The 13,309-nt window shown below is 30.1% G+C and overlaps 1 protein-coding gene across 1 annotated transcript; it reads right to left on the reverse strand.

The window, feature by feature from the left end:
• Positions 1 to 7,251: 7,251 nt before the first annotated feature.
• On the reverse strand, positions 7,252 to 11,560 carry LOC131657543 (uncharacterized). The gene is made up of 2 exons (XM_058926929.1): positions 10,708 to 11,560; positions 7,252 to 7,445 (listed from the first exon to the last, which is right to left on the reverse strand). The coding sequence occupies exons 1-2, from the start codon at positions 11,558 to 11,560 to the stop codon at positions 7,252 to 7,254; spliced, it is 1,047 nt and encodes a 348-aa protein (XP_058782912.1).
• Between the last annotated feature and the right edge of the window lie 1,749 nt (positions 11,561 to 13,309).

The following is a 13,309-nucleotide window of genomic DNA, read 5'->3' on the forward strand; positions in this document are numbered from 1 at the left end:
ATAATTTTTTTTTTCTTTCTTTTTTCTGTTAATCAAAGATATAATATACTCCAACAAATATTCTTTTAATGTTTTTTTACTTATGTAAGTTATCATACATCATATACATGCAAAACGCAAAACTTAGATGACAGCGCTTAGATTGTTTCCCCCTATCATCAATACTCTGTTCTTTTTTTCTTTTCATTTTACTATAGATAGGCTTCTTGCCACCCTAAATTGTAATAAACTACTATTAATTAATTAAGGATACCATACACCGCTGTACTTTTGATCACCGTTGTCATCTCAAATGATCACAAATGATGGAGTTTGGATCCTCTCCTTCAATTTCTCCTCTCCAATTATCTCCTTCATAATTTCATCTCTATCTCTCTCTAACACTTTCTCTCTCTTCTTCTCTTTATTATTATTTTTAAGTTTTTAATATTGTATTGCACATGTTTTAATTGAAGGAGAAGGAAGGATGGAAGGAGAGGATCCATTGTGCAAATGATGTAATATGCTTTAATAAAAAATATGAAAGTATAATTGTTGGGGAATCAAATGTGTGTCACCTAAGAATTTTCTTATAAGTTATCGTCTCTATTGAAGAGATAAGTAGTCCTTTAAAATAAAAAACAAGTTGTACGTTATAAAATCCATTATTTGTTGTATGATAGATATGATATAAGATAGGTATAATGTACATTATAAGGTTACACACACAACAAAGCATGAACGATGATGCCATTAACTTAAACATACATGAACGACGGTGTTTACCACAAAAATGGATAAATAATATAAAGATGGTGAGCATTAACTATCATTCGCTACTTATGTGATTGATTATGGTTTTTTTTTCTTTCTAAATATATGAATACAAGTGAAGTAGGAGAGAAATAATTTTAGAAAAAAATATACTATTAAGATGAAAAGTGGAGAAAAAGATGGTGACCATTAACAATCATTCCAACTAATTTATTTACAAAGTATATATTTTATAGTAATTATGTTTAAAGTTCTTTTAAAATTAGGTATTTTTATTTTTCGTTCTTTTAAAAAAAATTTTAAATAATCATTTCTTTAAAATTAAGAATTTTAATTTTTGGTCTCTCATGCTAAAACCGTCTGTAATTCAATCACTAAATAGAAAATCATTATTAATTCAGTCGTTTAATTTTTGGTCTCTCATGCTAAAACCGTCTTTTAACGAATTTTTTTTCAATAACGAAAGTGAAAATTTATAATTTTAAATGGACTTTAAACATATTTATCCATATATTCTATGTATGTATAGTTTCACTTTTGATTTTGTTTTTAGAGGAGTCGAAATTGATTCCTCAGACAAAATAATCGAATATCTAACACTCTAATAAAAGTATTTTCGAATTAAATAACTTTGAAAATTCTCAACCTGCTTATAAATCACATTTTTGTTATACTATTTAAGAATCACATAAGCTTAACAAACCATTCCTCAAGTTATTTTCATAACTGCTTAAGAAAGCATGTGCGCCAACCCTCTAATAGTTTAGGAGTATATTGCGTTGCAAATTGTAACGTTAGGTCTATAACATGATAAACCTTCCTCTACCATTTACGGATTAGACGATTAGGTATAGGCAAATGAAAGTGTAATTAGTTGTCATCCACGCTTTATGTTCTCTTTCGATTTAAGAAACACCAACATGCCATGTGCATTAATAATTGCTCCTCCCACAATCAACCAACTCCATTTTTCCTTTATTATTATTCATTTCCTAAATAATGAGTGGATCATAATACATAGGAGTAGTTAGTTATAACATAACCAACCTATATTGTCCCATAAAAAGGAATTTGACACGTGAACATTTATTTATTTTTCCTTTTTTTGGAGGTGTAAACATTAAAGCTCTGATGGACGCTCAATAAAAGCTCCATATATGTACACACAATCTCTTAAATATGTGAGGCATAGTTGGATATTTGATTAGTATGTATACTGCATAGAAGAACACCACTCTAGAGTAGAGATGTTTAAACCTTTAAATAGAAGAGATGTGCTACGCATGAAGAAAAGTATAAAATATTAACGGAATAAAGTTGTGTTTGTAACTTATTAAAAATGTTATCACGCATATTACCTAGTGTTGTGGAGATTATGTGTCAATTTTTTTTCTCTCTTACATTATTTATTTTAATAATGGAAAAAGAGAAAAAAATATTCACACATAATCTCCACCATTTATTTTAAAATTTAATGGTTCTGATTCATTCTCACATTCTTATAGGGGACGACTCAGGTGAGAACACTTGGTTATTATGAGAAATGAGAACAATGAATCACGACCATTAAATTTTGATTTTGTTGATTTTAATGGATTGGATTGGTTTCTCTTTCTAGAATAAAGAGAAACCAATCCAATCCATTAAAATCAACAAAATCAAAATTTAATGGTCGTGATTCATTGTTCTCATTTCTCATTTCTCATTGTTCTCACCTGAGTCGTCCCCTATATATATATATATATATATATATATATATATATATATATATATATATATAGCATATCATATGATCTTGTCTTTGGTGCCATAGATTGGGACTTTCATTTGCTGCAGCTGCAATCAAATGAAATGCTCCAGATTTCTTGTAAAGAGTACCATTATTTTTACCACGAGCAACTTTTATTGCACCTTTTGAAATCTTCCAATGATCTCCATCGAAGATTTTTGCGTAGCCATCACTGGCCAACTGGCTTACTGAGATTAAGTTCTTCGTCAGGTCAGGAATTCGCCTGACATTCTTTAGCTCCCAAATAGACTCGTTTAACTTGATATTCGCTACACCTTTTCCCACAATCTCACAAGATTGTTCATTACTAAGTTAAACTTTACCGAGGTTCCTAGGGACATAATTTTCGAAGAACTGTTAATGTGAAGTTGCGTGAAAGGATACTTTAGAGCCTAACACCCAAGACTCTACCTTGCTCTCCCAAGAACATATCAACACATCACCCCCCCCCCCCCCCCCGAGGTTGAAGCAATGGTTTCTTCATCTTTCGTCTCCAGATTCTTCGGAGCACTTATGAACTGATTTTTGCAGTGTCTGGACTTCCTGCAATTCTAACACTCGATAGTCTTCAAGTTGTTAGAAGTATTATGATTTCCAGACTATGATCGTCTCACCTTTGATTTGATGCGTTCGCTTTTTCTGGTTGAACTTCTACCTCTTGACTTTGTATGCAATACTGAAGAGGTTGATGATTTGCCCGACTCACTCTGTCGGATCTCTTCTTTGAGAACCAAATCACAGACATCATCAAATTTCAAATTGTTGCTTCCCGATGAAACTGTAGCATTCCAAATTTCTGGCAGGGAAGACAAGAGTATCAAAGCCCGTACTTCTTCATCAAAATTGATTCCAGGTTAACTCAATTAGGTTGTAATATTGTTGAGTTTATTCAGATGTTGCGCTGTTGACACACCTTCTGTCATCCGTAAGTTGAATAAGCGCCTCATCAAATGAACTTTGTTTGAGTCAGACGACTTTTCGTACATGTTAGAAAGAGCCTTCATAAGATCAATCGTAATCTTTTCTTTTGCAATGTTGAAATAGACATTACGGGATAACATCAATCGAATGACTCCAAGAGCTTTTCTACCGAGAAGGGTCCAGGCACCGTCCTCCGTTGCCGCTAGTTTTGTGTCAGTGAGAGGTTCATGCATACCTTTTTGATACAAATAATCCTCTATTTGCATCTTCCAAAAGTTGAAGTCCGCAACATCAAACTTCTTAATTTTCATATTTCCTTCAACTGCTGCCATCGCTACCACTCGAGTCTGACTCCTTCGGATTGCTTTTGAACTAGAAAGAACTAACCAGCTCTGATGCCATCGCTCCCACTCAAGTCTAAATCCTATGGATCGCTTCTAAAACAGAAAGAATCAACCAACTCTGATGCCAGTTGTTATGAAACTACGCAACATTTCCTCGTAGTCATATTCGTGGAATAGCATTATAAATGCATAAAAATAACTCACAGAAATTGATAAGGGCTGCTGCAGAATTTTTATTTACTAGAAAGATAAAATACACATTGTATTTAAGAATTTGTCTAACTCATAGTTTTTCTCACTGGTGTATTTCTCTAGTTATTGAAAATGCTCTCAAATTTGGAATGAATATTATTTTGGCTTTGACGTCTTATATAGCCAAATTATTGAATGCATCATCTGTAACTCATTCATTACGGTTCCTATAAAATAGAAACATATTTCATTTACTTATAGATGATAAGAAAATAATGACCATTCAAATAATTAGAAAACAATGAATTTTTCAACTTAAAAGTGATTATTGGGAAGTCGGCTTACAAGGCTACAGTATCAAGCTTCCGCCTACCTGGATGTTCGCAAGGGCTTGTGGGACAATTGTTTTGGGTCGACTACGTTGAACCTGACCAACCGCCAGGAAGGGGTCCCACTCCTTCTAAAATCTTCTCAGCACACAAAGGTTATCATCCTCGTTAGTTCTCTATGTTTTGGGATTGACATTAATTTTTGTAAACAAATATTGCAACACTATGATAAATAGGATATATTATCTGGGTTAAGAGAACAGGGTGAACAAGACGTCCTATGGTATGAAGAGACATGTTGTGTTGAGTTATTTTATCAATTAAAGCAACATGTCGGATAAGATGTCGGATAAGATGTCAGATGCAGATGTTATTCGACATCATGGTTGTTATGGACTGGGCAGTTAGATCATAGCAAAATTCAATAGATGTAGAATATTTTGAGAATATTAAGCACGTCTACGTAGAGCGAATTGATAGGTATGAAAGATTCAAGTCAGAATCAAGAAGAATATTGACTTTCAAATTATGGAGATAATTAGGAAGATTTGATGGAAGACCTATCTTTATGCAAAATCTTCTTCCTATTTGTAGCAGCTGATATGCTATGATTTTGAAGCCCAAATCTAGCTGGGGGAAAAGGTTATAAATAGAAGGATTGTAACCTAGAAAAGACATTGGTTCAAGATGTATAAACATTAGGGCTTTGTTGTTTGTACCACTCTCTATGAGGGTTGGTTGTTGTGTAATCCACTTGGCATGTGAACTGGAATGTGTTCCTTGAGTTGTAAAGTTCTGTTATCTCTCTCTTAAGCTGTGAAGCATAAAGTTGATTATTGTTCATTCTAAAGCTTTTAAGCATAGAATGTTAATTGTTCTTGGAGGAAGCTATTAAGCGACTCTAAGTATTGTTCTTAGTCAAGAGTCTTGACTAGGAATTATGTTGGAAGTGTATCTTCCTATTGTTTTTTAAGTGTTTAAAAATATTCAATCACGACTGTGGTTGAAGGGAAGTTGAGGAGGGCCCCATACCTAGGTGAGTCTTAGGTAGAAAGCTAAACAGGTAGTGGTTAAGTGAGAAGTCAATAAACCGGAGGTTGTTTGTAGAGTAGTTTGAATTGATACTATTTTAGTTGACTTTATCCCTGGCTTGGTAGCCCCCATAGTAGGTATTGTTGATACCGAACTGGGTAAACAATTATGTGTGTTTTTTACTTTTCAGTAATAGTGTTAATTGTTTTTACCTTGCCTATATGTTTCATCAGATCATATGTCCCAACATGTCACAGGACATCTGTAATCTAATATACTAGAATTACAATCCTAATGATAGAAAGAGATCTTAACTGCAAATGCATCCAACTGCTATCTAGATTTCATTGCTAACAAATAACAAGTTCGTTATTTCTCAAATCAATTTCTGGTGCCAAACTGAGGCAACAAGTTTCAAAATCAATTTAATTTCACTCTTCTTCCTCATATACTGACTTGAGCATTAAAGTGCTTTCCTTCAAATTCCACTATTTCGAAAATTGTGATCCGCCATCACTGTCGATCTCCTTCTCATTTCTGGTGCTAGAATGGAACAATACACTAAGGGTGTGTATGTTTCGGTGCTAGGAAAAAGGTTCCTGGAAACCTGAGACATAAAATAATTATTTCTTTGTTTGGTAGATGAGAAAGAAGAAAAAAAAACTTGAAATACATAATACCCAAGAATATAAGTTACTTATGAAATTTTCAATATTTATACTCATGCTAAAGGTTGAGGATCATATATTTTCTTGGGAATAAAAATTAACCAATTATAGCTACACATTTTTATATTATTTCAACATATTATTTTATAATTATAAAATTTTAAACTTATAAATAAAATTTAAAAATATTTCTAAGAATCTTTTATATTCCTAACTATAATATTCTTGAAATTTTAATTTTGATAGAAAGTTTCTCATCCAACCCAATATGTCTCTTATACACCACGCAAAATTCTAATTTTGTCCCCTATTTTCATAGATGTGTATCCGAAAGCATCCCATATTTTGAAAAAATTTGCTTCCTTTCGTAGATGCATCTACTGAACACTCTCAAAACCCTTAATTAAGAATTTGGAATTTTTTCAATTAATCTGTAATTTCATTGGAGATTTTTCAAATTAATTGGGAAAATCTCAAATTAATTAAGTTTGATTACATCTACGGACACTACAAAAAATATGCTCTACAGCGAAGTGGAAGCCACGCCGCAACACTGAAAAATACGTCACAATCAAAATATAGCACCATGGGCTCCTATATCGCAGGAGCACGTGTGACAAAGCAATAGCGACGTGGAAAACACGTCAGAAGGTTGCGACGTGATTCCCACGTCGCAATTAATTTATATGGGGAACATGTCCCTGCACGCAGAGCAGGTGTGGCAGACTAATAATTGACTTTATTAGCGACATGGAAACCACGTCAGAATGTAGCGACGTTGGTTTCAAGTCGCAACCTTTAATGTTTTTTTTAAAAAAAATAAATAAATACTGACGCAGGTACAATTGTATTTTTATATAATAAATTAATTAATTAATATAATAAAATTTATATATAATAAAATTTATATAATAAAATTTATAAAATATAATTTATATAATAAAATTTATATAATAAAATTTTATATAATAAATTCATATAATAAATTTTATATAATAAATTCAATTAAATAAAACTAAAAATTTAAAACTAATATTTTAATGAATTAAAATGTAAAAGAAGTTGCATAAATATAAATTTAAAAACAAATGAAATACAAAATGTTTTTACGAGGCATCATCATCATTCGGAAAATGATTATCATGATTAAAATTATCATCCACTCCGTCATCCTCCGGCTCTGGATCAGGAACATTATGATAATTTCCACCACCTTGTATAAATCATCTCATCTGCTCCTCCATCTCAGATTGCCTCTTCAGAATTCCCTCTATCTGTCGCGAATGCTGTTGCTCCATATCAGATTTCGTCTTCCGCATCATCTCCATCTGCTGCTCTTGTTGCTGCCTCATGGCCTCATCTTCCTGGAAATGTTCTATCGTACATCCAACTACGACAATACCAATAATATTCCATACTGTACATTTATACAATCATTTTCATTTTGAGTTAGAAATATTAATCAACTTAATATTATCCTTAGACGTATACTAGTTAATATTTACTATTCTTAAAAATATTATTTAATAACAATACTACTAATATTTTTAACTACACATATTATATTGATCATATGTTAACCATAAAGTTATTATTTTTTAACTACACATTTTAAACTACACATATTGGAAATATTATTTAATAAAAATACTACAATTAAATAGTTACTATTATTAAAAAAATTATTTTTGATTCACGTGATTACCACGTTGCTATATTTTTATTTTATTTTAAATATACATATATAATATATATTCTACTTTTAATATATATTTTAATTTAAAAAAAATGTATTTTCAATTTAATAACAATAACATATATATTAATGTTAGAAATATAACATATAATCAGATTATATTTTATTTTATTTTAAATAAACATATATAATATATATTCTACTTTAATATATATTTTAATTTTTAAAAAAAATGTATTTTTAATATAATAACAATAACATAACATGTATTCTTTTTCTATTTAATATATACTACACATAAAAAAAGTTTATTTTCAATTTAATATTTTCTGTTTTTAAGAACAATTACATAAATTATATATATTTTTTATTAATATTTTATGTTTTTAAGAATAATATCATAAAATATATATATTTTGTTTAGAAAATAAAAAACAGATTATAAAAATAAATCTAAACATTTTTAACATTCTAAACTCCTCAACTCCTAAACTCAAAATTAACATTTACATCATATACATTTTTATCTTTCTAACAATTTAATCTACTAAATTAAAAAAAAAAACAATATAAAACATATATCATTTTTAATAATATATTCTATTAATTTTTAAAAACTATATATAATAGTTTTTCTATTAATTTTTAAAGACAACAACATAAAATATATTCTGTAAATTAATATATAACAGTTTTAATAATATTAATATATAATAATTTTAAGAATAGTTTTAATATATCAGTTTTTTATAATAGCTTTAAAAATATTAATAAAAAATATATATAATTTTTGTTTTTATTTTATTTACTATATTCTGTTTTATTTTTTAATTTTTTATAAAATAAATATTCAATATTTAATTTATAATTTCATTTTATAATAATTAATTTAAAAAATAACCTAATTAAAAAAATATCACATTATAAACAAACATTTAATAAAAATCTAAAAAAAAATAAAAAACTTACCTCTTCTTCAATCTACTCTACCTTCTTCTCCTTCACCTTCTGCTTAACCTTCTTCTTTCTTTAAAATTTAACAAAAAAAAAATTTACAGCAACAAAAACATAATATAGTATGAAGATAAAACAAAATTATAAAAAATACTGATGTAATTTACCTTTAATATAACAATATGTGAAATTTGTGAAAAATATTTGGGATTGAAAGGTATGAAAAATTGAATTGAGATTGAAAATTTGGGGATTTTGAGAGAGGAGGGTTTCTGGTTTTGTTTTGGGAGAACAGAGAAGAAAAACATAAATTGTAAGGATGAATAGAAGTGGAGAGAAGTAAAACGCGTAAATAAATACACAAATCAGTGATGTGAGAATCACGTCACAACCTTGCCACGTGAGACTCACGTTGCAACATGACAACGGTAACATTAATTAATGTCACTGCCTGCAATGCTGCCACCATGTCACTTCAGTGTAACGTTGAATTTTCCCTCTAAAAGTTGCGACGTGTTTGTAACGTCATAACTAAATTTTTTAAAATTTGAATCTTCCCCCTACGTGAATGTTATAACTTTTTCTATTTTAATTTATAAACTTAATATAGTGACGTGTATCCCACGTCGCAACTTTTTTACATACCCCAATGTCTGATTCCTGATTACTTTATGTTTATAAAGTTATTTATAAACTAATGGCGTGTTTGTCACGTCGCAAATGACAATAATTACCCACGTGACTCCCACGTCGCTACATTATGTCGCTGGAGAGAGTATATCTTGTAGTGGGAATGGTTAAAACATAGTTAAATTTGGGATTTTCCAATTAATTGAGAAAATCTCCAATTAAGTTTTAAATTAATTGGGAAATTCCCAAATTAATATATCTATTAATTGAGAAAATCTCAAATTAATTAAGTTATGAAATCTTTCATAGATGCATTTATGGAAGAAACCAAATTTTTTTTATAAAAAAAAAATACTTCCGGAAATACATCTGCGGAAACACAAGGCAAATTGATCAATTCGATAATGTATAAGAAGGACATGAGGTTGATTGAAAAATTCTCTTTTAATATGTCAAACAAACACACCATTAGTTTATAAATTAAATAAGGGTTTTTCTAACCTATGCAACATTGCATAAGATAAGGGCAATTAATAAACTATTTCTTTCCATATAAATTATAATATTAATTATTTTTCTGTTGAAAAGTAATATTTTATATTTTTTCTCTCCTACCCAATTAATGGATGAACATAAATAAATATAAATATGGTAATTTATATTTAAAAAAGTGGTGTATTAATTGTCTCTTATATCCTATGCAAGGTTGCATAGGTTAGAAAAACCCATTAAATAATATATAAAATTATACATAAATAGATTGGTCTAATAAATTTTATAGAATTTCTTATAAGCCTTAGTCCGATTTATTTAAATTAATAAAAAAAATTAAAATGTTTGAGGTTAATTTTTTTTATCAAATGAACTACATCTAACCGATTTTTTTAAAATAGGTTAGACTATAAATCTCCTTAGGTGCGATTTGATATATTCTTATCCCATGTATTATGGAAGGATATCAAGAAAGGAGAGAGGTAATATATACTATACTAGACACTCAAATTCATTTCTCAACCATTCCAAACAAAATCATTTCTTCTCAACCATTCATGGAAAATCCATAGCTTCAAAAATAAACAAATGAAAGCAACGAATCTCATATTTAATGTCAACCGATAGAGTTACTGTCAAAAAATGAATAAGACAAGAACAAGAGTATTGATGATAGGGGGAAAGAAAATATAAGTTTTGTATGTTTTGCATGTATAATGTATGATAACTTATACATAAGTAAAAAAACATTAAAAGAATATTTGTTGGAGTATATAATATCTTTAATTAACAAGAAGAAAAAAAAAAGCTATCTAATGCGAGAGGGTAAGAGTATTGAGAAGAAGAACGCGTGAATTGATCAAAGCTCTGAAAACTTTTTCACTAACACTTTCAACGCCGCAAATACATTCTTCTGAATCACGCATTCTCTTCAAAACCGTTCTCACTTCTTCATCTCTTTTCTTTTTCAAATTCCCAATATTTTCAACCTCGTTCAATTGCTTCTGAATTTCTTCAATCCCTTCACACTCCTTATAGCTCCCACCTTTTCTCACCATTTTCACCCACGAAAATCTCCTCGAACCAAACGACATTGCTACGCTGTTAAATACCGCAACCGAAACAGAAACAGTTAAACTCATTACATCTTCAATCACACCTCCAAGTTCAACACTATCTGCAATTGACAACAACGATGTAGAAGATGAACAAACAGGAACATTCAGTTGTTGTTGCTTAACACCGAAGTTAACACATCGGATTCCCGATGCTAGCTTTTCAATTTCCTTACTCAATTTCTTTTTACTTTTCAAATATAGAACTAGTTTCGATTCATCTCGTTTCCTTATCGCAATTTGAACCGAGGAATGTTCTTCTCTAAGAGATAAAATCGACGTTTGGAACATTCCGTAGGCGTCGACAAAACGGAGAGAATATTCTAGAAGCTTCTCGACCCAAACAGGATGGAAGCGAAGAGAGTCTTGTGTTTGCGGAAGTTGGAGAATGTCTTGAAAAGTTTCATGTGTTTGTTTGAGAAGTGTTAAACCGTTGGAGAGGCTTTTGGATGTTAATGGATTCGATTTCGTAGAATTAGTCCAGGATCTGAGACCGTTGATCTCATCCTTGATCTGAGAAATCAACGGATGAGATCTGCAGGGAAGACTTATGGATCTTATGTGGTGTGATATTGATGGCTTTTGTGATGGACGGTTAGGATTTTTGTTTGGAAACGAAACTGAACGACGAAAAACACCTACCATTTTTTAAAACTTGTTTTCTTTGTTCTTTAAGTTTTTCTAACTAAGTATGGTGAAGAAGAAAGAGGTAGAGAAATTTTATGAAGAGGTTTCATTGATTTGAAGTATTTATATGCATAGTTGACACATGCACACGAAGGAATGAGGACAAAGAAGCCAGCTTTTTGCATTAACTATAGAAACTTTTGTGTGAAATATTAATAATGTGTTATTTTAATTATTGAAATTAATTGAAATTTTTAGTATTAAACATGTGATTGAGATTTGAGATAACAGTAACCGCGTGTATCGGCGTGGTTTGTTCGGTGACATTTGAAGTGGAATCTTTAAGTATCCATAGCTTTCTGGTTTTTAGGTACTGTTTTTTCATTTTCTAACAATAATTAATAACGCGTGTGAGTTGTATAATACAGAGATGTTAGTATTTTCAACACTTGGAACTGAAAATTGGTTCGATTTATTTATAATTTCTAAGAGGATACTAATGTGAAAATCAAGAATTGATGATTTACTCTAAGAAGATTTTGTAGAAATCAACACTCGTCCAAAATATTTTGACACTTCAGTTTAAAGTCAATGGTAATTTGCTTTAAATAAATTATTACTCGCATTACAGGCTGTGGACTTTTTTTCATCTTAGCAGGAATTATTGAAAAAGCATTTTCGATGTGCCACTAGCGAACATAATGCCAATAATCATGTTCATATATGCTTTGATCATTCATAAGACTGCTAGTATTAACGAGTAACGCCTCAGTTGTTGTTTAACAAAGACAAAATTATCAAAGGACAAACAGTGTTAAGAATTGCTGGTTGTGCTCTTGTATGTTTTCAAATTAGACACTTATTGAAATAGTTGGTTTCTTGTCCTTTATAAATCCAGGTTGTACAAAACTACCAAGTATTCTGTATATTATTAGTACCAATAATAATAAAATACCGAATCCAATTATGCTTTATTTGAATGAGGGAAAATAAAATAAAATAAAGGTTAAATATATTTGTGTTTCTCATATTGTCAATTTCACTTTTAGTTTTTTTTTTTATTTTAAAGAATTATTTTTTAATATTTTTCATCCACACTTTCAATCTCTCCTATTAACGTCAGTTAACAAAAAGCAAACTTGGCACACCACGTGAAAGTTTTTTGGGATTGGGCATACGTATGACAATGCTAACATGACAAAGAAACTGATCTAACATGCATGATCAAGATCAACATCATACTTAAACCCATAAAAATTCATAGTTAATAGGAATTCTAGTTTTGAAAAAATGAGTAGTCTGTTCATCTACAACATTCATGATAAAGATTTCAACTATGTAATCGGACTTTCATTATATTTTGGGAATAAAATATTCATTTTGATCCTTTAACTGTATTTTTTTCTTTAGATTAGTCCCTTAATATTTTTTCCGTGTCACTTTGATTTTTTAACTTTCAAAATATTTTATTTTAGTCATTTTTATCTAATTAGCAATGGAAAAACTTTAAAATCGATCATTAAATCAGTATCTAGTTAGTCAAAAATGACTAAAATGAAACATTTTAAATAGGGATGGCAACGGGTCGGGTGCGGGTTTCACACTACCCAAACCCGCACCCGAAATTGGCACCCGAACCCGAACCCAAACCCAAATACTGTTCGGGTGGAAAAACAACGCCCACACCCGCTGAGTTTCGGGTTTTTTCACCCAAACCCAAACCCGTAACAAAATACACAAAATATATTTTTCCTACAACTTTCTAAA

Source organism: Vicia villosa, linkage group LG3 (genome assembly GCF_029867415.1).
Source record: "Vicia villosa cultivar HV-30 ecotype Madison, WI linkage group LG3, Vvil1.0, whole genome shotgun sequence".
Lineage (NCBI taxonomy): Eukaryota > Viridiplantae > Streptophyta > Magnoliopsida > Fabales > Fabaceae > Vicia > Vicia villosa.

Coding starts and splice junctions, on each gene's coding strand:
- LOC131657543 (XM_058926929.1), bottom strand. CDS start 11,560: ATGGTAGGTGTTTTTCGTCGTTCAGTTTCGTTTCCAAACAAAAATCCT. Junction 7,446..10,707: donor AATGCGTGATTCAGAAGAAT/GTATTTGCGGCG, acceptor ATAAATGTACAG/TATGGAATATTATTGGTATT.